This window comes from Aquarana catesbeiana, linkage group LG13 (genome assembly GCF_042186555.1).
Source record: "Aquarana catesbeiana isolate 2022-GZ linkage group LG13, ASM4218655v1, whole genome shotgun sequence".
Classification (NCBI taxonomy): domain Eukaryota; kingdom Metazoa; phylum Chordata; class Amphibia; order Anura; family Ranidae; genus Aquarana; species Aquarana catesbeiana.
The window spans coordinates 167572973-167593310 of record NC_133336.1 but is presented as its reverse complement, the minus strand read 5'-3'; the positions used below and the strand labels follow the sequence as shown (position 1 = coordinate 167593310).

Below are 20338 nucleotides of genomic sequence, written 5' to 3'. Positions count from 1 at the left end.
CGTGAATGGCGTACCTGAAGACAAAAAAATGGTTAACAATAAAGCACAGTAAACGGTAAAGTATAAAAAATTGCATACCTGAAAAGCAAACATGATAAAACATAATAACAATAAAAAATTGCAGAATAGAATACAGTAAAAAAGAGCAGAACGAGAGAGAGAGAATAGAGAGAGAGAGAACAATAAAACGACAACTATTTTTTTTTTATTTTATATATTTTTTTTTTTTTTACACTTTTTTTGTAACTAACTTTTATAACGGTAACGGGTTCCAGGTTCGGGTCTCTCAAAATGCGATGGCATCTTGGGAGACCCTGTGAAAGTGCGCCTAGTCTGTGCAATGCTGTACCCTACGCTAATACTCAACTAGTGTATGGTAGCGTTCAAAACATTCACCAATGCAAAGACCAGGATTGTCAGGACAGGAGGGACAATAATAGCGGGTGTCACGCCTATATCCGCGCTTGCTACAGACACGACATCTTTTTTGGGGGGGTTCGTTGGGTAGGGGTACTCGGGAGGACATAAAGAAAATGCCTCTCATGCAGCCGACTGCATTTGGTTGGGGATGTGAATGGGGAAGTACGGGCGCTGCAGAAGCGGTGGGTTCCCAATTAGGATTGGCAAATGCAGCAGGAAGGGCACTATGGGCACGACGGGCCTGTGTTTGTCTTCTTGGTGGCAGCGGGACACTACTTGTGCTTGCCACCTCACCAGCTTGAACTGCACTTATGGGACTCGCCACGTCACCAAGTGTTACTGCAGTGCTGGTTTGACTACGACCGGGGTGTACTAGGCCGCTGGCGCTTGCCAGTTCAATAAAAAGCTACCAAAAAAACTGTTAGCGATCGCAGGGATCAGGCCTGACTCTGCGAACACTGCAGTTATGCGTTTAGTGTTTTGTAAGTGACAGTGATCGATCGATACTGCACTTGGGTGGGGTGGGCTGGGCCGGGCGGAGGGGCAAAATGCAGGTGCTAGCAGGTATCTGGGCTGATCCCGCTAACACTGCGTTTTTGGGAACCCTAAACTGCTGGGGACGCTAGTATAGATCTGATCGGATCAGATATTGATCCGTTCAGATACTATACTACTAAGGGAGGTGTACGGTGCGTGCGTGGGTGTTAGCAGTACTGGCGCTAATCTGACGCTGCTTGGGGCTGGTGCTTGCCAGTTCACCAAAATACTACCAAAAAAACTGTTAGCGATCGCAGGGATCAGGCCTGACTCTGCGAACGCTGCAGTTATGCATTTAGTGTTTTGTAAGTGTCAGTGATCGATCGATACTGCACTTGGGTGGGCTGGGCTGGGCCGGGCGGAGGGGCAAAACGCAGGTGCTAGCAGGTATCTGGGCTGATCCCGCTAACACTGCGTTTTTGGGAACCCTAAACTGCTGGGGACGCTAGTATAGATCTGATCGGATCAGATATTGATCCGATCAGATACTATACCACTAAGGGAGCTGTACGGTGCGTGCGTGGGTGTTAGCGCTACTGGCACTAACCTGACGCTGCCTGGGGATGGTGCTTGCCAGTTCACCAAAATGCTACCAAAAAAATGTTTGCGATCGCAGGGATCAGGCCTGACTCTGCGAACGCTGCAGTTATGCGTTTAGTGTTTTGTAAGTGACAGTGATCGATCGATACTGCACTTGGGTGGGCCGGGCGGAGGGGCAAAACGCAGGTGCTAGCAGGTATCTGGGCTGATCCCACTAACACTGTGTTTTTGGGAACCCTAAACTGCTGGGGACGCTAGTATAGATCTGATCGGATCAGATATTGATCCGATCAGATACTATACCACTAAGGGAGGCGTATGCTGCGTGCGTGGGTGTTAGCGGTACTGGCGCTAATCTGACGCTGCCTGGGGCGACGCATATCACCGCCGGGCGATCAGGGGGCTAAACCTTTATTCGGTAATAAACGGCGGGTGCCCTGACACTAAAAAAAATAAATGAACTAACCAGCGTCACCCGTAACAGTTATACGGTGATCAGTGGTGAAAGGGTTAACTAGGGGGCCATCAAGGGGTTAAAACATTTATTAGGTAGTATATGGGGGTCCCTGTCGCTATAAAACGCTGACGGCGAACCTAAATATTTAGGTCCCTAACTAGCGTCACCAGCGACACTAATACAGCGATCAGAAAAATGATCACTTAGCGACACTGGTGACAGGGGGTGATCAAGGGGTTAAAACTTTATTAGGGGGGGTTAGGGGGGTACCCTAGACCTAAAGGGGGCTAATATTCACTGTCCCAACACTGTAACTGTCACAAACTGACACCAATGCAGTAATCAGAAAAAAAAAAACCTGCTGGTGTCAGTTTGTGACAGGGAGGGGGGGGGTGATTGGGGGGGGATCGGGGGGCGATCGGGGGGGGGGATCGGGGTGTTTTGTGTGCCTGGCATGTTCTACTGTGTTGTGTAGTGTTGGTGCACTCACATTGATGTCTTCTCTCCTCGGCGCTGCAACGGAATACCGAGCCGAGGAGAAATGACATCATTTCCTTTGCTGCTGTTTAGCATACAGCAGCAAAGGAAGTGATCTGATTGGCCGGCGGCGATCGCGAGGGGGGGGCCACGAACGGATGGCCTCCCCCTCACCTCTGATCGCCGCTGGACAAAAGACGACCGCCTCGGGCACCGGGGGGGGTATATGTACGTGATTTTGCCTGTCCGTGCCACCTTGCCGACGTAAATCGGCGTGAGGCGGTCGTCAAGTGGTTAAATAGGAGGACTGATATGTGTAATGACACAAAGAAGCCCCAGGGGGTAATTAAAGTACATAAACAAATGGTCAAACACAGAACAATGCCTTCTATTCAGACCATGGAGCCGTCTGGAGGGGGTTAGCCTTAAGACAGGGCAGAAGACCCCCCCCACTGTGTAATAGAATCAAAGGAGAAATACTTCAGTATTCCAAGCTTCATGACAATCCAGTATTCCAAGGTTCATGACAGCGGTGATCTGCTGTGGGACTGTGACACTGCGGTGGACAGATTGGACACCTTTGACACTTTTTTGGGGCCATTGACATTTATACAGTGATCAGAGCTAAAAATGATTACAGTATAAATGTCATTGGCAGGGGGCGATCAAGGGGTTAAATGTGTGTCCTAGGGAGTGTTTCTAACTGTGGGGGGATGGGACTGCCTGGAGGAGGAGACCGATCATTGTTCCTAATCAGTAGGAACAACAGATCTCTCTTCTCTCTCCTGACAGAATGGAGATCTGTCTGTTTACATTCAGGAGCGATCACGGGTGCCCGGCGGACATTGCAGCCGCCAGGCACATGCATCAGCTCCTACGTCACGTTGTGGGTGCATGGGCGCCCCCTATACCCCTTAAAGCACCCACCATACAGCTATGGCGATTTGCACAGGGGAGCCATCCTGCCGCCGTATTATGACTGCGGCTGGTTGGCAAGTAGTTAAAGTTCTGACCTAAACGGAGAGCCCTATTTTCTCTGTTCGGGAGTTCTGGTGCAAACCGAACAGGGGGGGTGTTCAGTTCTAGTGCTATACAGTAGTTGTTCAAATGGATGCAAATCAGAGCAGTTAAGTCCATGAAGCACTTTTATTTCACAAAGCAAAAAGCAAACAAAGCATAGGACAGAATTGCAGGCTAAGGCACGGATACCTTTCCACATCTGGGGAGGAGCCTTTAAACATAAGGATTCATTAATGAAATATACATAATAAAACATGTTAAAATCTTAACTGACAGGAGTGCCACCCAGTGTGGTCTTCTGCTGCTGTAGCCCATCTGCTTTAGGGTTCGATGTGTTGTGCATTCAGAGATGGTATTCTGCATACCTTGATTGTAACAAGTAGTTATTTGAGTTACTGTTGCCTTTCTATCTTCTCTAACCAGTCTGTCTATTCTCCTCTGACATCAACAAGGCATTTTTGTCCATACAACTGCCGCTCACTGGAAATTTTCTCTTTTTTGAACTATTCCCTGTAATCCCTAGAGATGGTTATGTGTGAAAATCCCAGTAGATCGGCAGTTTTTCTAATACTCAGACCAGCCTGTCTGGCGCCAACAACCATGTAGCATTCAAAGTCACTTAAATCCCCTTTCTTCCCCATTCTGATGTTCAGTTTGAACTTCAGCAAGTCATCTTCACCACGTCTAGATGCCTCAATGCATTGAATTGCTGCCATGTGATTGGCTGATTAGCAATTTGTGTTACCAAGAAATTGAACAGGTGTACCTAATAAAGTGGCCGGTCAGTGTATATACAGAGACATAGATTAGGTGAGGGTAAGAGGGGTCCAAACTCCCCCAGAGTGTCAGTCAATGTCACATCTGTGGGAGCCACAATACCACTGGGAAAACCACCTGTCTCCTCCATGACAGGCAAGGCGGCCTGGACCAGGATGCTGGCTACCTGATCATCCCATGTTAAAATACACTGTATACAATACGGCCTGCCCGCATCATAAAAGAACAAGTCGTGACTCGGGAGGTCCCATATGATGGATGTCAAGAGAGAGGGAGGGAGTCACTTATGATGATCTTCAGTTACCCATTGGCTGAGAAGGCAGCAGGGGGCGGTGCCCCACCTAAAGGCAGCCCTTGAATTGGGCCCCCTTGTTGTGGGCCCCTCTATGCATCTAGGTTGTGACAGTCTCATACATGTGGTATCCCCATATCAGGAGGCACAGCAGAATGTGTTTTGGGGTGTCCGCCGGCCACCCGTGATCGCTCCACAGACAGCCAGAACGAGGATCTGTCAATGTAAACCAACAGATCCCCGTTCTGTCAGGGAAGTAGAGAGAGATAGTTTGTTCCTAGTGGTCAGGAACAGTGATCTCTCTGTACTCCCAGTCAGTCCACTCCTCTCCACAGTTAGAAACACCTCCCTAGGGAACACTTAAACCCTTCATCGCCCCCTAGTGTTAACCCCTTCCCTGCCAGTGTCATTTATACAGTAATCTGTGGCTATTTTTAGCACTGATCGCTGTAGAAATGTCACTGGTCCCAAAAAGTGTCAAAAGTGTCCAATCTGTCCAACGCAAGGTCTCAGTCCTGATCACTGCCATACTAGTAAACAAAAAAAATTTAAGTATTAAAGAATTAATAATAAAAATGCCATAAATATATCCCCTATTTTGTAGACGCTATAACTTTGGCGCAAAGCGATCAATATACGCTTATTGTGATTTTTTTTTTTTTTTTTTACCAAAAATATGTAGAAGAATACATATTGACCTAAACTGATGAAGAAATTATTATTTTTGGGGATATTTATTATAGTAATAAGTAAAAAAATATTGTTTTTTTTTCAAAATTGTCTGTCTTTTTTTGTTTATAGTGTAAAAAATAAAAACTGAAGAGGTGATCAAATACCACCAAAAGAAAGTTCTATTTGTAGGAAAAAAAGGGCCTCAATTTTGTTTGGATACAGCGTGTCTGCACAATTGTCAGTTAAAGAGACGCAGTGCCATACTGCAAAAAATGGCCTGGTCAGTAAATTCTTCCGGAGCTAAAGTGGTTAAACTAAAAAACACCTTCACCTCCTTCCAGTCTGGGCCATTTTTCAGCTTTCAGCATATTTTGAATAACAATTACTCAGTCATTCAAAACTGTACTCAAATGATTTTTTTATCTTTATTTTTTTGAGACAGATAGAGCTTTCTTTTGGTGGTATTTAATCACCACTGTGTTTTTTTTTTACTTTTTGCTATATAAATGAAAAATAAAAAAAATGATTTTCTAAGTTTGTTATAACATTCTGTAAATAAAATACCGGTACTTTGTGTATAAAAATGTAGGCCAAAGTATACTCTCCTGCATTTCTTTGGTTAAAATAACCCAAATTAGTGTACATTATTAAATTTGTGTGAGTTTTATCGAGTCTACGAACTATGGTGTATATATACAGTATTTGAAAATTGATTAATCCTGTTGTACTGACAGCCCCATTTTGTGAGGCCCTAAAATGCCAGGACAGTACAAATGACCCCTTTTTGGAAAGTAGACAGTCTAAAGTATTTAGTAAGAGACATAATAAGTTGTAAGTTTTTGTCACACATTTTTGGAAAATTGTAAAAAAAAACAACAAATTGTATTTAATTTTGCTAAGTAGTTACAAAGTTACATAGTAGGTGAGCCCGAAAAAAGTCCTTCAAGTCCGACCTAAGTGTGTGATTTTATGTCAGTATTACATTGTATATTACTATATGTTGTGGTCGTTCAGGTGCTTATCTAATAGTTTTTTTAAATTATCGATGCTCCCTGCTGAAACCACTGCCTGTGAAAGAGAATTCCACATCCTCACTGCTCTTACAGTAAAGAACCCTCTACGCAGTGTAGGGTAAAACCTCTTTTCTTCTAATTTTAATGAATGTCCGTGTGTCTTATTAAATTCCCTTTCACGGAAAAGTTTTATCCCTATTGTGAGGTCACAAGTACGGTGTTTGTAAATTGAATTCATACAGTTGTGCTCATAAGTTTACATACCCTGGCAGAATTTATGATTTCTTGGCCATTTTTCAGAGAATATGAATGATAACACAAAAACTTTTTTTTCACTCATGGTTAGTGTTTGTCTGAAGCCATTTATTATCAAACATCTGTGTTTACTCTTTTTAAATCATAATGGTAACAGAAATTACCCAAATTACCCTGATCAAAAATGTACATACCCTGGTGATTTTGGCCTGATAACATGCACACAAGTTGACACAAAGGGGTTTGAATGGCTATTAAAGGTAACCATCCTCACCTGTGATGTTTGCTTGTGATTAGTGTGTGTGTATATGTCATGGTTATGCAATAGAGTTTGTCGATCAGCGTACCTGTCTCCATGTGTTCATCTCTAGAGACCAGCTGACCCTCACCTGACTGCTTTTGTAACCTCTCCTCTAAGCATGGCCCCACCCCAGGCCCTATCAGGGAACCCTATATTAACCTGTGCACTGCAAGCCAGCAGTGCTGATCAACCATTGTGTGTTAGCCTCTGTGTGTTTGCTGTGTTTCCTACATCTGATTCCTGTTACCGACTTTGGCCTGTTCTTAACTATTCCTGTCTGCTCGTGACCCTGACCTTTGGCGTGTTCCTGACCATCCCTGTTTGCCTGGGACCCTGAACCTTGGCGTGTACTCTGTTGTCCTTGTCTGCTTGTGGCTCCGACCTTGGCTTGTCCCTTACTTTCCTTGTTGTTCCAGCCTGCTGCCTCCTTCCTCTTCTCCTGTAGTCTACCGTGAGCGTGAGCTGTGAGACCCTGGGGGCCGCGACCTGGAGCCAAACTGCAGCGCAGTCCATCCTTACCATTAAAGGCTCTGGTGAACACCTGCTGGCTCTTAGACTCCGCGCCCTGGGGAATCTATGCTCTAGCTCCCAGTGGGATCTGTGTCAGTGATCCAGTAGACCTGCTTCCTGAACCTCCCAGGGTTCAATCTGCAGCAGTCAGCCGTAGGGTCCACTACCTTGCAGTGTACTCCTGATCCCAACGGTGTGCATCTGTCACCCAGCCTCTAGGTAACCTGACAGTTTGATCAGCCATGGATCCGGCTGATGTGCCGCTACCCGCAGATGATCTGCTGCAGGGCTTAGTTCGCAGACTTGAGACCCAGGAATCGCATCAGACTCAAGTGATGCGATTCCTTCAGGATTTGGCATCCAGTTTGGAACAGGTTCAGGCCTCATTAGGACCCCCGGTTCAACAACCTCAACCGTTATCTGCTGCTGCACCTATCGCACCAGTCGCAGCCACACATTCATTACAATTGCCAGCTCCGGCCCGTTTCTCTGGGGACTCCAAGGCTTGCAGGGGGTTCCTTAGCCAGCGCACGATTCATTTTGAACTTCAGCCCCAAAACTTCCTGTCCGATCGCCTATATTATATCCCTTCTGTCCGGCGAGGCGCTAGCTTGGGCTGCCCCTCTGTGGGAACTGAATGATCCAGTGGTTTCTAGCCTGTCTGATTTCTTTAAACTTTTTCGTAATATCTTCAAGGAACCGGGTCGTGTCTCCTCAGCGGCTAGCGCTCTTTTATGTCTCCGTCAAGAGTCCGCTTCTGTGGGACAGTATGCTCTTCAGTTCCGTATCCTCACAGCTGAATTGAGCTGGAATAATGAGGCCCTAGTTGCAACCTTTTTACATGGCCTCTCTGATAGAGTGAAGGATGAATTAGCAGGAAGATCTCTTCCTGCTGATCTGGACGGTGTCATCACCTTATGTAACCAGATCGATATTCGCTTTCAGGAGAGGGCCCTGGAAAAAAGACGCCAGCACTCCCCGTTCCTTAGGCAGCTTGAGCTCCCAGTCCCTTCTCTTCGATCCGAGGAGCACCCCCTGCCCGCTGAGGAACCTATGCAGCTGGGCTGGACCAAGTTGTCTCCTGAAGAACGCGCTAGGTGCAGAACTCTGGGCCTGTGCCTCTACTGTGGAGCCAAAGGTCATTTTCGTGACACTTGTTCTCTTCGCCCAGAAAAACGATCAGGGCTAATACATCTGGTAGGTGGAGTATTAGACCCTGAAGTATCACCTTCACCTTCTCGTCTTCTTCTTTCTGTGTTCCTTCATGTCGGTGCTTCCTATCGTTCGGTCTCGGCACATCTGGATTCCAGAGCCGCTGGCAATTTCATGGACTGGGGAACTGCGTCTTCCATGAGACTTACCCTTTTGCCCCTTACTACGCCTTTGGTGGTCTAGGCGATTGATGGCACTGTTCTCCCAGGGGGCCCTATCCGCTTCCAGACCCTCCCTGTTAAGATGTCGGTAGGGACACTCCACCAGGAGTGGATATCCTTCCTTGTCTTGCCTAAGGCTTTGTCTCCTATCATATTAGGTCTTCCTTGGTTACGGCTCCATTCTCCACATGTTGACTGGACTGCTGGACAGATCTTGACTTGGGGTTCCTCCTGTTCCTCCTCCTGCCTACTCAAGGTTACCCCAAAAGAGAATACTCCTGTTGCCACCATCCCAGTATCTTCTGCTCTTCCCGCTGCGTATAGCGATTTCTGGAATGTCTCCTGCAATAGTCGGGCTGAGGCACTCTCTGGGTCGTGTGGTACTCTGGATGAGAAGCCTACCTGTGAACCTGAGCCGATCAGTCACTCCAGTTTGCATGGCCATTTCTTTTTGCCTGTCCCTGGACCCCCTTGGACACACACCCAGGCTGACTCGTCCACCAGTTCCACAGTCGCTACGCCCTGCGATGCAATTCTGGTGTTCGCTGCACCTGGCAATGCTGTTCAGTCGGCCTCTGCACCAGTCCAGCCTATGCCCAGTGAGCTTCCTGCTTCTTGTTCAGGACCTTCTGTAACCTGGCCTCGCCCTACTGCTACTACGTCCGTTCAAACCTGTTTAAGAGGCTCAATCCATCCTTTGGATAGACTGCCTCATTTGGCCAGGTGGGGTTTTCAATCTCTTGTTCAGGGCTCTCTGCATTCTGTTTGTGTTTCAGCTATCCAGCTTAACTCTTGTGACACGTCACCTTTTTAACCAACCTGACCTCAGGTATCCACTGACCTCTACCTAATCTGATGGTCCTGTGTTGGATGTCCAGCACATCTTTAAGGGTCTGGGGGACCCTGCTCAGACTTCTGATGGTCTTCTCGTGCCCTTACCTATTTCTAAAAAGCCTTTAGTCCTCAATAAGTCCTTTCGTCCTCTCCTTACCTCGGTTCCGGCCTCTGAGGATAATCTAAAGTACGAGGTTAGTCAAGTTTTGGATTCCCGGCTCCGTAAAGGCATTCTTCAGTACCTCGTACATTGGAAAGGGTTTGGTCCTGAGGAGAGGTCTTGGATCACTGCATCTGAGGTCTTTTCTCCTCGTCTTTTGAGGAGGTTCCATCTGGAGTTTCCCTTTAAGCCTGGGCATAGGCGGGGGAGGGGGAGGTCTTAAGAGGGGGGCTACTGTCATGGTTATGCAATAGTTTGTCGATCAGCATACCTGTCTCCATGTGGTCATCTCTAGAGACCAGCTGACCCTCACCTGACTGCTTTTGTAACCTCTCCTCTAAGCATGGCCCCACCCCAGGCCCTATCAGGGAACCCTATATTAACCTGTGCACTGCAAGCCAGCAGTGCTGATCAACCATTGTGTGTTAGCCTCTGTGTGTTTGCTGTGTTTCCTACATCTGATTCCTGTTACCGACTTTGGCCTGTTCTTAACTATTCCTGTCTGCTCGTGACCCTGACCTTTGGCGTGTTCCCGACCATCCCTGTTTGCCTGTGACCCTGAACCTTGGCGTGTACTCTGTTGTCTGCTTGTGGCCCCGACCTTGGCTTGTCCCTTACTTTCCTTGTTGTTCCAGCCTGCTGCCTCCTTCCTCTTCTCCTGTAGTCTACTGTGAGCGTGAGCTGTGAGACCCTGGGGGCCGCAACCTGGAGCCAGACTGCAGCGCAGTCCATCCTTACCATTAAAGGCTCTGGTGAACACCTGCTGGCTCTTAGACTCTGCGCCCTGGGAAATCTATACTCTAGCTCCCAGTGGGATCTGTGTCAGTGATCCAGTAGACCTGCTTCCTGAACCTCCCAGGGTTCAATCCGCAGCAGTCAGCCGTAGGGTCCACTACCTTGCGGTGCACTCCTGATCCCAACGTGTGCATCTGTCACCCAGCCTCTAGGTGACCTGACAGTGTATAAAAGGCCAATGAGTTTCTGGACAGACCCTTGCATTTTTCATCCAGTGCTTCATTGACGTTTCTGGATTCTGAGGCATGGGGAAAGCAAAAGAATTGTCAAAGGATCTGTGGGAAAAGGTAGTTGAACTGTATAAAACAGGAAAGGGATATAAAAAGATATCCAAGGAATTGAGAATGCCAATCAGCAGTGTTCAAACTCTAATCAAGAAATGGAAAATTAGGGGTTCTGTTGAAACCAAACCACAGTCAGGTAGACCAACTAAAATTTCACCCACAAATAACTTCAAGTGAAATACAGGACTCTCTGAAAACATGTGGTGTGGCTGTTTCAAGATGCACAATAAGGAGGCACTTGAAGAAAGATGGGCTGCATGGTCGAGTCGCCAGAAGAAAGCCATTACTACGCAAATGCCACAAAGTATCCTGCTTACAATACGGCAAACAGCACAGAGACAAGCCTCAAACCTTCTGGCAAAAAGTCATTTGGAGTGATGAGACCAAAATTGAGCTTTTTGGCCACAGCCATAAACACTACATTTGGAGAAGAGTCAACAAGGCCTATGGTGAAAGGTACACCATTCCTACTGTGAAACACAGAGGTGGATCGTTGATGTTTTGAGGATGTGTGAGCTACAAAGGTACAGGAAATTTGATCAAAATTGATGGCAAGATGAATGCAGAATGTTATCAAAAAGTACTGTAGGAACATTTGCATTCATCAGCCAGGAAGCTGCGCATGGGACATAGTTGGACATTCCAACATGACAATGATCCAAAACACAAGGCCAAGTCGACCTGTCATTGGCTACAGCAGAATAAAGTGAAGGTTCTGGAGTAGCCATCTCAGTCTCCTGACCTCAATATCATTGAGCCACTCTGGGGAGATCTCAAACGTGCAGTTCATGCAAGACAGCCCAAGAATTTACAGGAACTGGAGGATTTTTGCCAAGAGGAATGGGCATCTTTACCATCTGAGAAGATAAAGAGCCTCATCCACAAATACCGCAAAAGACTTCAAGCTGTCATTGATGTTAAAGGGGGCAATACACAGCATTAAGAACTGGGGTATGTAAACTTTTGATCAGGGTCATTTGGGTAGTTTCTGGTGTCGTTATGATTTAAAAAGAGTACACACAGTTGATTGATAATAAATGGCTTCAGCCAAACACTGACCATGATAGAAAGAAAAGGTTTTGTGTTATCATTCATATTCTCTGAAAAATGGCCAAGAAATTCTGCCAGGGTATGTAAACTTATGAGCACAACTGTATCCCCTCTCAAGCGTCTCTTCTCCAGAGAGGATAAGTTCAGTGCTCATAACTGTTCCTTATAACTAAGGTCCTCCTTTATTAGTTTTGTTGCATTTCTTTGGACCTTCTCCAGTTCCAGCAGAGGACTGAGGACTGGTGCCCAGAACTGGACGGTATACTCCAGATGCGGCCGAACCAGAGTCTTGTAGAGTGGGAGAATTATCATTTTATCTCTGGAGTTAATCCCTTTTTTAATGCATGCCAATATTCTATTTGCTTTGATTGCAGCAGCTTGTCTTTGCATGCCATTCCTGAGCCTGTCATCTACTAGGACCCCAAGGCCCTTTTTTTATCTTAGATTCCCCCAGAGGTTCTCCTCCAATGAGTAGATTGCATTCATATTTTTGCCACGTAATGCATTATTTTACATTTTTCTACATTAAACCTCATTTGCCATGTAGATGCCCACCCCATTAATTTGTTCAGATATTCTTGCAAGGTTTCCACATCCTGCAGAGAAGTTATTGCCCTGCTTAGCTTTGTATCGTCCGCAAATACTGAGATTGAGCTGTTTGAACCATCTTCCAGGTCGTTTATGAATAAATTGAATAGGATAGGTCCCAAGACAGAACCCTGGGGGACACCACTTTCCACCCCAGACCATTCCGAGTCCCCATTTATCACTACCATCTGAACTTGCCCCTGTAGCCAGTTTTCAATCCATGTACTCACTCTATGGTCCATGCCAACAGACATTACTTTGTACAGTAGACGTTTATGGGGAACTGTATCAAATGCTTTTGCAAAACCCAGATAAACCATGTCTACGAGCCTTCCTTTATCTAGATGGCAGCTCCCCTCCTCATAGAAGGTTAATAAATTGGTTTGGCAAGAACGGTTCTTCATGAATCCATGCTGATTACTGCTAATGATACCGTTGTCATTACTAAAATCTTGTATATAGTTCCTTATAATCGCCTCCAAGAGCTTGCATACTATTGATGTTAGACTAACTGGTCTGTAATTCCCAGGGAGGCATCTTGGACCTTTTTTAAATATTGGTGCTACAATGGCTTTTCTCTAATCAGCTGGTACCATTCCAGTCAGTAGACTGTAAGTAAAAATTAGGAACAATGGTCTGGCAATTTCTTGACTGAGTTCCTTAAGGACCCTCGGGTGCAAGCCATCTGGTCCCGGTGACTTGTTTGTGTTAAGTTTTTCAAGTCTATTTCTTCTGTAAGCCATGGGGGTGCTTCCTGTGATGTGTCATGAGGATAAACATTGCAGTTTTGGTTACTGAAGCCCCCCGATTTCCCTTGTGAAGACTGAGGAGAAGAATCAATTTAATATCTTTGCCATCTCTCCATCCTTAGTAACCAGGTTCCCTTCTTCATTCTTTATGGGACCAATATGATCTGACCTCCCTTTCTTACTATTTATGTACTTAAAGAATTTCTTGGGATTTTTTTTACTCTCCTCCACAATGTGCCTTTCGTGTTCTATCTTAGCCGCCCTGATTTCACCCTTACATTTCTTGTTGCATTCTTTGTAAAGTTGGAATGCTGCTGATTATCCCTCAGCCTTGTATTTTTTGAAGGCCTTCTCCTTTGCTTTTATATGCATTTTTAAGTTGACATTAAGCCACCCAGGACATTTATTAGCTCTTTTAAATGTATTTGCCAATGGGATGCACTGGCTAATGCCCTTATTTAATATGCCCTTAAAGTACACCCATTGCCCTCCCAAGTTCTTTGTTTCTAGGATTTTATCCCATTTAATATCTTCTAGCAAGGCTCGTAGTTTAGGGAAGTTGGCTCATTTGAAATTCATTGCCTTTTTATTTCCCTTTTGTTTCCTATTTGTGTAATTTATACTAAAACGAATTGACCTGTGATCACTGTTTCCTAAATTGCCCCGTATTTCCACATCCGTGATCAGGTCTGTATTGTTGGTAATCAGTAGGTCTAGTAACGCTTTGTTTCTAGTTTGTGTGTTTAGCATCTGACCCATGAAATTGTCCTGCAAGACATTTAGGAAATGGCGAGCTTTAGAGGAGTGCATGTGTGGGACCAGCAGTGCTGGTCCCTGACTGGTTTCACTAATGTCACTCATTGGTTTCACCAATGTCACTCAACGGGTCGTACTTATTGGGATGTTCCAGCCCAAGACTGGCCTCCCTGGCACTTTCCCCTCTAACCTTCCTAACTGTCACCCATCTACTCTGCTTTGGTGCCTGCCCCTCATCTCCACCCGCCTCTGTGCTGGCCCCTGCCGGCACCTGCCGGGTATGACCCCAGCTGTACTTTAGTATGGAGAGTCTTCTTAGTGTTGACAGTTGCTTCCCTAGATTCAGAACCTGGGCTTCCAGGGAAACAACTTACTTACATTTTGCACAACAGTATTCGCCCTCGATCAGATGATCAAGGAACGCATACATGCCGCAAGATGTACACTGAGTCGCATCCCCACACCCATCGGTCATCATACCTACTAATTTGATGGGGATTGAGGATTATATCCTGTCCAAATTAACTAAAAACTAGCTTCCTGACATTAATACTCAGCAATACACAGGTACTCAACAAGACAATACACAGGTACACACAGCACTCATGCACTCACAGTCCATGTGGACTCACAGCCCATGTGCACTCACAGCCCATGTGCACTAGCAACCCATGTTACTTACAGTCCACATGCACCCAGCCCATGTGCACTCACAGTCCACGTGCACCCAGCTCTTGTGCACTCACAGTCCAAGTGCACCCAGCCCATGTGTACACACAGTCTACTTGCACCCAGCCCATGTGTACACACAGTCCATGTGCATCCAGACCACGTTGTCATTTTAACAAGTTATTTCTCACATAATTACAATTTCACCCCAAAAAAACATTATGCTATGCCTCCTGAGTACAGATAACCTTGGATTGCAAGCATAATTCGTTCCGGAAACATGCTTGTAATCCAAAGCACTTGTATATCAAAGCAAATTTCACCTTAAGAAATAATGGAAACTTAGGTGATTTGTTCCAAAACCATTTATTCATAGGTCCTTCAGTTTATAGTTCATATAAAAAGATTATAGCAATGTGACCAGGTTGTGTAACCATAAAATGTCCATCCACAAATGTCAGCCTCCACAAGGGGATTAGAAGCAAAATCCAGTGGGAGCTACAGAGTATAAAAGAGAAGCGATGATCCTCTAAGTGTAGCAATATGGTTACGTTTACTGAAGGTACAACATTTAACAACTCGCATAGTTGATGATTAAAAGAGGCACATCTAAGTATGCAGACATCCGGGGTAAAGCTGTCCACATAGACCATCCTCCACACCATCAGCTCTCACTGCTGTCAGTCTGCAATTGTGACCGGGAAGACTACCCTGCAGTACAGCGATTTGAAAGCAAGGCGTGAAGTGCTCATGGAGCGCAGCGTGGAAGGGACGACGTCGATGGTGGTGTGGAGGATGGTCTATGTGGACAGCTTTATCCTGGATGCCTGCATACTTAGTTGTGCCTGTTTTAATCACCAACCATTTGAGTTGCTAAATGTTGTACCTTCGTTAAATGTAACCATATTGCTACACTTAGAGGCACCTCTCTTCTATTTTATACCCAGTTGGGATGTGACACTACTTGTATGTCAAGACATTGCTTGTATATCAAGTCAAAATGTATTTAAAAATTTTGCTTGTCTTGCAAAACGCTCTCAAACTAAGTTACTCTCAAACCAAGGTTTTATTGTATGGGTATACCACATCTGTAAGACTTTGTCACAACCTAGATGCATAGAGGGGCCCACAATTCAAGGGGCACCTTAAGGTGGGGCATACAGTACACATCTAATTTCCTGACTATCACATTTTTGGACACCCTGGAGCACCAGGACAATGGAAAGATCCACAAAATGACCCCAGTTTGGAAAGCAAACACTCCCAAGTATTTTCTGAAAGGCATCCTGAGTCCTTTAAAAAATGTCATTTTTTTGCCACAAGTTTTTAGAAAATGCAGGAAAGAAAATGAAAATGTATTATTTACACAACTTTTTTTTTTTTAGTTTTTTTTTATGCTGTCACCCTAGCAATACAGTATCACTGTAGTGACACTGGGGGAAAGAAGCACAGGGGCGCCACTCTCCCCCAGCCTTCTCAAGAGTTTGCTTCTCATCTTCAGTGGGTTGCCTTCAAGTGCCACATTATGGACTATTATGAACTTTTTACAGTCATTTACTTTAAATTGTTTTTCCCAAAGTCCCCTTACTTCTAGGTATGTAATAGTCAGGTGGATCTTCACTGAGGCTGATGTAAGCGCCAACTTTTTCTCTATGTGTAATGACACTGACTAATCTGGGGGGGAGGGGGTGATCATGATTTTTTTATTTTATTTTATTTACACTGATTGCTTTTACAGCCATGATGGCTAAAACAGTAATCATTTTTCACTCTCTCTCAGTAGCTACAGGAATGCAGCCAAACTGCAGCTACTAACTACGATAGCTGTGATTGGTCATAGCTATCATATGGGTACAAGGCTACTGTGAATGGCCTTGTACTATGTGATCTCTATGATCGATCACACGGTAGTAAACAATGATGCCAGGAAAACACATCTTGTTTACTACTTCCAAGCGATTGCTGATTGGCCAATTAGCGATCACATGCTACTAAGGCCACCCACAGCAGCTTGATACAGCAATCAGTGTTCTGCTGTATCCAGTGAACACAGTGGGCACAGATCACACCACTGCGGGTGCAGGGAACATACAGGTGAGTCCATCCAAATCATCCCTGTTACTGTTTGGCCCTTTATGTACACAAGAAGCAAGTAAACATGACAAAAAAAGAATCATCTGATTTGCTGACTAATCAAAATAGCTGTTCTTTTCATAAAGTAGGACTTACGTTTAACATAAAAGGCTTACTTCATGAAGCTTAAACCACAAATTAAGATTTTATTTTAACCATGTTAGTTTTTTTTATTTAATTGGCTGAAAATAACTGTCATATTATTTATTTTATTAAGGATCTTTATCTTTGTGTGTTAGCCTTGAGAATTTAACCTACTGACATTTTACAATAATATAACCCTTTAGGATTAACTGAATATAATTTATAATTTTCTTATGAAAATGACTACATATCAGTTATCAGTATCATGCATTTTTCCTATAATTCCTGAATTGCACTTTCTTGATACTTAATAATATTTATTATGTTGTTTAACTCATTCTTGTTCTCATTCTTCCACTTCTAGCCCCCTATTTCTGTCTGTAGTGATCCATGTCCAAAAGGATTTAGAAGAGCTAATCAGGGACAAAAACGATGTTGCTTTGGTTGTGTTCCATGTTCTGAAGGAGAAATCCTGAATCCTAAAGGTACTATACAAATTCAGCTCCACACATCTGATAATAATGGTGGTTATGGTTTAATTTTAGAATATATGTACTATATATATTTTTAGCTAACTTGTTCTGCCTTGAATTGCACCACCTGATCATCATATGTTAAAATATCAACCATTTTCTTATTTTTTTTGCATAGATGCTACTGAATGTCTCAAGTGTCCAGAAGATCAATGGCCAAATACATCCAAAGAGAAATGTGTTCCAAAACCCATACAGTTTCTGGCTTATGATGAGATACTGGGCTCTTCCCTGGCCTCTATCTCAATTATATGTTGTCTTCTCACCTTTTCTGTACTTTGCCTGTTTTTCGTAAAGCACAAAACACCCATCGTTAAGGCCAACAATCGGGGGCTCAGTTATCTTCTTCTTGTTTCCCTTATGTTTTGCTTCTTATGCTCATTAGTATTCATTGGGCGTCCCAACATGGTGACCTGCATGCTACGTCAAGTAGTCTTTGGTGTTATTTTCTCAATTTGTCTTTCCATAATACTAGCAAAGACTATCACTGTCATTATGGTGTTCAGAGCAACAAATCCAGCAGATACTAAAATAAGAAAACTTGTGAGACTGAGAATTCCAATATACATCATTCCATTTTGTTCTTTGATCCAGATTTTCATTTGCATAATATGGCTAACTAGTTCTGCTCCCTTTGAAGAATTCAATATGATGGCAGAGATTGGAACAATTGTTATTGAATGCAATGAAGGATCCAAAGTATTATTTTCATGCGTTTTGGGATATATGGGACTATTAGCTTTCATTAGCCTTTTTGTTGCATTTCTGGCCAGGAATCTTCCTGACACCTTTAATGAAACCAAGTTCATCACATTTAGTATGCTAGTGTTCGCTAGTGTTTGGATTACATTTATCCCTGCTTATCTTAGCACCAAAGGAAAATACATGGTGGCAGTGGAAATATTTGCTATCATCTCTTCCTCTGCGGGGATGCTTGTCTGTATCTTCTTTCCTAAATGCTACATTATTTTATTGAAACCAGAAATGAATGATAAAAGACATATAACCGGGAGTAGAAAAAGATGACTTCTCTTAAGGTTACTGGCCTCAAGAGTGAACAAAGTGACCAAAATTTAATAAATGAAGATTTACTATGATATAAGTGGAAAGCTAGAGATGTTAATGGTGTCCAAGAAGTGCACAAGAAGATGTATCTTTTGTCTTAAATGTCTCCTGAAAAAACAGTGACTTTCCATGTACCTTATGCGTCCTAGCTGTATAGCTGCATTATGAGATAATCTAGGAAACCATGTATCCAGTGATTTGGTCACTGGATTGGTTTATATCAGTACTTTGCTGCTTACTCTTGCTAAAGAGAAAGCTGTATCTGGGTGCCTTCAATGCAAGAATGTCCCTGCTTTTTCCATTCTATGGATCTTTGCTCACCATACCCCTTCCGCTGCTTGAATATTCACCCACTAATCATCAGAGGGGGCAACTCTGACATGAGGAAGCAAAGCCCTGCATCTAAAAAGATGGTCACATCCAGAAAGATATGTAATTGGTAAATAATCAGCTGTCTATAGAAAGTCAGTTAAGTCCCCTTTAAATGCAATTCAGATATGTCTCTAATATGAACTCTAGTAGCCATTTTGGCCAACCCAAAGAAACAGAGATGAAAAAACATTCAAACGTGAACAATGAACATTTATATTACAGATATTATTTAGACATGGTCCAGTTTATGTATATGGTGAATAATCTTTTCAAGTTTCAAACACAGTGACCTGACTTATTACAACCAAAGCAATTAACTTTTAGCTGTACTTACTTTCCAGTACAGTTATCTTTAAATGCCTTCTCATGTGCTATCTGTCCCTACTTTTGAGAGATTTCAATTGTGAACTCCAGTCCAGTCTCTACTTTCCACCTTTCATGGCTATGGAATGGAAGCCCACCAATAAAACAATAGTTTGATGCAGATTGTGGCATGCATCCACAGAATAGGGAGAACCTGGCCTTGAAAAAAGTGGGTGGCCAAGGTAGTGTCTGAGAGGAGCCAGGACATTTCAGTAAAAGACCTGGGTAGGGTGCTTAGGAGAAAGAGGGGGCTTTTAAAAAATTAAATGCGCTAAAAGTCTACCTTTACTTGAAACTTCATTAATGGAAATGAGAAAAAAAAGAACATAGTGATCTAAATAGATTCTTGATACATGAATCATCATGGATGGAATTTAGATAAATAAAGAACATAATGATGTAAATAGATTGTTGATTAACTTAAATCTGTTAAAGTGTTTGTAAACCTTAAAAATAAAATTGCTGTTACTGTCCCTTTAGAGCAATATAAGTTGCACTGTGCTGTTTAAATGTTATACAATCCTTTCTGTATAATGTATTACCTGGTTGACCATGCCAATCATGGCTGCTGATGCATGCTGGTGTAGTCAGTTTACATCTATCATCATGCTGCTCTGCTTAGAGACACACTGTGCAAGAGCAGCGTGCCTGTGTGTTCAGTTCCATAGTCGGTGTTGAAGTCTTGCCCCTCCTCTCCCTTCTCACCCCTTCTGCCTTGATCAGGTTCCCTTGCAGCCAATCAGCACTTTGCAATACACATGGTCAGAGTACATGGATTCTTCAGTGGTATATATTACAGATGTGACTGATGACGAGCAGCCCTTCTTACAACTTGTGCTACACACAAGAGTACAGAAAAGGTATTTAGATTTATTATTTAAAAAAAGTAACAACTCTGCAGATGTAAGGATGTTAATTTAGATCAGATAATACCAATTTCCTTATCTGAGTTTACAACTTTAGTACCTGTGGATCAAAGCTGTCAATGGTTTTTATTTTGGAATATATCACAATACCTTTAAATGTCTGATGACCAAACAAATTCAAATGTTTCTAGATGCATTTATCAACTCATAATTTACAAATCAAGGATTGAAAAAGATGAAATATATAAAGTACAATTTATATTGGACAGTTTGTATTTTTTTTTTCTTTTAACCTTTTCGCTGCCAAGCCCTTCGCTCCACTTTTAAACCCAGCTGGCCGGACCATTTTTGCAATTTTTCCATTACTTTTTTTTATTATTTTTTCATTACTTT

General features: G+C 43.6%; 1 protein-coding gene across 1 annotated transcript in view; it reads left to right on the top strand.

Moving 5' to 3' along the window:
- LOC141117712 (extracellular calcium-sensing receptor-like) overlaps positions 1–18356 on the top strand; it is a 72757-nt gene extending 54401 nt beyond the window's left edge. The window contains exons 4-5 of the mRNA XM_073610717.1: positions 17111–17231; positions 17398–18356. Of these exons, the coding sequence (XP_073466818.1) occupies positions 17111–17231; positions 17398–18305 (1029 nt within the window). The 3' untranslated portion in view covers positions 18306–18356. The remainder of the gene's footprint in view (positions 1–17110; positions 17232–17397) is intronic.
- The last annotated feature ends 1982 nt before the right edge of the window (positions 18357–20338 follow it).